General features: G+C 33.1%; 1 protein-coding gene across 1 annotated transcript in view; it reads left to right on the top strand.

Moving 5' to 3' along the window:
* Window positions 1-5,000, top strand: part of LOC136826891 (contactin-4-like) — a 233,341-nt gene that overhangs the window by 227,223 nt on the left and 1,118 nt on the right. The window contains exons 14-16 of the mRNA XM_067084424.1: window positions 967-1,191; window positions 1,813-1,943; window positions 4,402-5,000. The exon at window positions 4,402-5,000 is cut by the window's right edge and continues 1,118 nt beyond it. Coding sequence (XP_066940525.1) covers window positions 967-1,191; window positions 1,813-1,943; window positions 4,402-4,806 — 761 coding nt within the window. The 3' untranslated portion in view covers window positions 4,807-5,000. The remainder of the gene's footprint in view (window positions 1-966; window positions 1,192-1,812; window positions 1,944-4,401) is intronic.

The following is a 5,000-nucleotide window of genomic DNA, read 5'->3' as shown; positions in this document are numbered from 1 at the left end:
GGGAAGGGGTGACATGTAAAAATAACCAAAAACGACAGATATTAGTTTCTAATCCATAGCTTTCAAGGTCTCTGAGAAGAATGGTGACACTCCTGATACCCATTAAGTCCAAGTTCAACCCCAATAGGAAGGGGAGTGAAAAGGGGTGGGAAGCTGGTGGCACACAAAAGTAATAAAAAAGACAGATATTAGTGTCTATTCCTTAGTTTTCGAGGTCACTGAGATGAATAGTGAAACTCCTGATCCCCTTTAATTCCAAGTTCAGACCAGATAGGAATGGGAGTGAGAAGTGGTGAAATATAATATGTCAAAATGCTGGGCAGTGTAAATGAAGCAACTCAGGAATGGGAGAGAGAGAGAGAGAGAGAGAGAGAGAGAGAGAGAGAGAGAGAGAGAGAGAGAGAGGTTGTCATTCAGAGATTTCCTGGGCAGTGCCGGGTTGGTCAGCTAGTTATGTATATATATATTATACAGTATATATATATATATATATATATATATATATATATATATATATATATATATATATATATATATTATATATATATATATATATATATATATATACATCTGCTCCAAAATATCTGAAATGAAAAGAACAAATGTACCAACTTAACGGTACGGTATAGCATTATATGCAAATATTCTGCTTTAATTAAAGCTGTTTCACCTTGCTTATTAAGCGGTCTTGACACTCATGTCTTAAGAAAGCTCAGCCTAGGTGTTTAATTTCAAGTTGTGCAGCACACACTTAATCACATGAACATATTACCAAAGTTTGCTCCTTTAAAGGTATTAGGCAGCTTCGTAACTAGAAACCCTAATGTCTTTCATCACAGGAATCGTAGAATATCATTCGTAACTTACTTTTAAATCGTGTATATGAACAATGTGTGCTGCTTAGGAGAAAAACTACAAACGTAATAAATCTACATATGTGATGTGATTTTTTCTTTCGTTCAAAAGAGCCTACACGCGGGCGTGAAACCGGGAGTGAAGTAGCTGTGGGCGTGTTGGTTGGCGCCATCTTGGCATGTCTTCCGGTTGCCATTTTGATAACGGTCATCGGTGTTCGAACCTGTATGAGAGTCAGAGCTGCTCGCCGAAGAGGAAGCCAAAGTGAAGACAGCGAGAAAGACGGCCATGAAATAGAGGGAGGAGTGACAGGGCGACCTCTCATTAATAAGCAAGGTAAGAAATTCGCACCGACAGTATTGCTATACCTTCTCTCTTGTTTTCCTTGCACTACTTTGTGGTCGATGTGGTCTCCACTTGAGCAGTAAGTGAAAAGTGAATCGTTTTCAATTTCAAGACACTTAAGTCAATTCAATATTCTACAAAATAATAAAAAAATATGACTGTTCTTCTACCTTTGCGAATGAGTATCCGATGCTATATTGTTAAGCGACACTTTAGATTAAGTGTTCATCGCTCATTGATAAAGAAAGCATAGTCATTTTGTCTGCCTCTGTCCACGAGTGGAAAACATTTAAAGAAAACTTTTCGGAAATACAGACAAAATCTCGTGACTACTATTTAATTTTGTAACCTGTAAAGTAGACCTGACATCGTGAACTCCAGAAATGAAAGTTGCTGATTTCAATCAGCGGGTTTTGACATAATCAATTACAGCGTCAGGGTCGTCTTAGGGGTTTGATGGCTAATATATCATTAAAGATCATATTTTATTTGCCACCATTCAACTGGATTGTGTTATGAAGAAAGGGATACTTTTTTTCAGTTTATTTTACTACCAATTAACAGAAGCAAAATGAAAGCATGCATGTACTCCTAAATAATCTAAATCTGCAGGTCGACCTGGGTCAGTGGGAGGAGTTTCCGCGGAAACAGGTTCAGATATCACCACAATTACAGGAGGGGCGGGACTCTCCTCCACTATCGCTCCGACGCCCTCCCCGCCGCAGTCACACCATCCTTCACAGGTATAATGCTTGTTGCACCTTTGAGTTAGAACCGAGAAACTACAACGTTTCACAGATCAATACTTCGCTTACTTGGAATACTGATAACGAGTTTAAAGCTTTATTTAAAATGATGTTTTTAACTTCATTGGATTTCCTGGCAATCTTGTTGTCTTCTGTAAAGATTAGTTTTCTAATTATTCACCTCACGACTTTATTTACCATTTTTTTCGCAAAACACATCTTTCTTGACAATTAATGCGGAAAATTCTCACTAGTAACATTAATGTATGACAATGATTAAATATTACAGTATTCCTATTAATATAAATGAGAAGTAGTATAGTATGAACACACACCCACTAATATATATATATATATATATATATATATATATATATATATATATATATATATATATATATATATATATATATATATATATATATATATATATATATATATATATATATATATATATATATAATGCAGGAGGCTGGAAGTTCCTAAAACTTGAATGAATATCCAGATTAAGGAATGAGAAGACGTGCAACCCAGAAGCATTTTAAGACGGTCTATTAAAAACATATGGCACGAAATTTTAAGACTTGTGTCTCATTCCCAAGCTAAAAAGAAACCAACATAAAATTCACACTGGTATCAGTTGATTAAAATGACAGTTATAAAATTTACAAAAATTATAAGGACAAAAACCATCCGGATGGGGAAAAGAGAACAGAATGACAATAAGGCAACACAACCAGACCAGTAGAACCGCGAGCGGTACAAGGTACCGAAAAAGATTGGGAGTTTAAGACTAAGATTGTCAGCATTTGGTGGTTCGGCGCCCTGCCCAGAACTTTAAAATGTTTGAATTGGAAATTTGCATTCTTTTTTTAGTTCTGTGCAGACGCTGGCAGTTTTAGAGTCATCTCTGTTCCCTTATCCCTCCATGATGAGTTGTTTTCTTCTTAAGTCCTGCTAACCTAATACAAATTTTTAAACTATTTAAAATGTTATTTGAATCAACTGATACCAGTGTTAATTTGATGTTCGTTCCTATTTAGCTTGATAATGAGTCGCTAGCCTTGAAACGTCGCTCATATGATTTTAATAAGCCATCTTAAAAGACTTCTGGGATATGTCTTCTTCACCTGATTTGGAGGAGAGATATATATATATATTATATATATATATATATATATATATATATATATATATATATATATATATATATATATATATACACATATATATATATACTGTATATATGCATATGTATATACATATATTCATATGACATATATATACACACAATATATATATATATATATATATATATATATATATATATATATATATATATATATATATATATATATATATATATATATATATATATATATATATATATATATATATATATATATATATATATATATATATATATATATATATATATATATATATATATATATATATATATATATATATATATATATATATATATATATATATATATATATATATATATATATATATATATATATTCCTTGAATAAGTTTAATCTAATCACGCCTCAGTCCTGTGTGTATAGTTTATCTAAAACTGGAGAAACAGTTACCACTCTGATTCAGACGCCGTCTAGCTGTTAAAATGATATTACATCAGTTCTAATTCGACCTAATTACCTTTTGTGTTGGTAACACCACAATGTAGACTTCTTCTTATTAAATAATGAATAAATCGGAGTTTATCGCCTGCTGAACATTTTCAAGAAACTGTTATGATAATGAATTACTCTTGATATTTTCCTTTACGAATGAATAAATTGCGAATTGTTATAGTTTAAAAAAATTGTGAGGATACACATTTTCAGTTCTTGTAATTGCCATCATAGATGGAATTGCAATCTACAAAATTCTTTGCAAATAAAATCTAATCCTGGCTTCATATTATAATATTATTTCAAAGAGTTCGCATTGCATTACAGAAGTTAATCTTGAAAGAGCAGCTTAATTTTTAAAAATAAATATGGTAATTACTAAATAATTACCACATTACCAGATTACCATTTTACCATATAAGCAAAATTAGATAATATGTCCAGTGGGTTGTTTTGAATTAACTCGGTATTTGGAAATTATTTGTAAAATCGGTTTCAGAACATGATAATAATCGATATACACACGCACACACACATACATACATACATACATATATATATATATATATATATATATATATATATATATATATATATATATATATATATATATATATATATATATATATATATATATATATATATTACATACATATATGTATATATATAAATATAGGTTTGTAAATGTAAGATCAGAGTCTAAATATATTTTTCCCTCCCTTGTCGTAATATTGTTCTTTTACCTGCCGTAGTTTTCAATTATATAAGTTAAAACAGAGACAGAGAAACTGCAAGAAAACTGTTTACTTGTAGGTACCTTCCTCGGAAACCCCAGGGGTTCTGTATCAAGGTGGGAGAATCTACTCTCAAGATCCATCCCACGAGTTAGGTGTCCAGGTCATAACTGGTAGTTCTAAGCTCCAGCAAAGAGCTTACGTCCCCCTGGAAAGCAAGTGTCAAGGGGAGAACGAACTCCTGGAGATCACCCTCCCTCCTCCCGCAGCATACGACCAGGGATACCAATCTGCCCCACCACAAATGTACCAACAGGTTGCTTCGTGTTACACTCCAGCAGGGCAAAGTAGTCCACGGATGGTAGGAACTCCGGGATACCAACATGTCTTTCAAGATTACCAAGCTGGCATACAAGGCTGTCATCTCCCAGCAACTGCTTCTGGTTACCCTAACAGTACAGTTAAAAGGTCTGCAGGCGAGTAGCTCTCAAATAGCTTCTGTAAATACTGGGCAGGACTTTCACTATCCCAAAATAGATTTCCAAGATGCAGCTCATAAAGTTTCTAGTTCTGCATCTTTTGCTACTTTACCGTTACAAAGCAAAGACATGAACCAAGATACTAAAGGTCATAATCCAGAAGGCAAAATGTCAACAGTGTACAACCCCTTAGCACTCT

This window comes from Macrobrachium rosenbergii, chromosome 41 (assembly GCF_040412425.1).
Source record: "Macrobrachium rosenbergii isolate ZJJX-2024 chromosome 41, ASM4041242v1, whole genome shotgun sequence".
Classification (NCBI taxonomy): Eukaryota; Metazoa; Arthropoda; class Malacostraca; order Decapoda; family Palaemonidae; genus Macrobrachium; species Macrobrachium rosenbergii.
The sequence above is the reverse complement of the archived record's forward strand: the minus strand, read 5'-3'. Positions and strand labels throughout refer to the sequence as shown.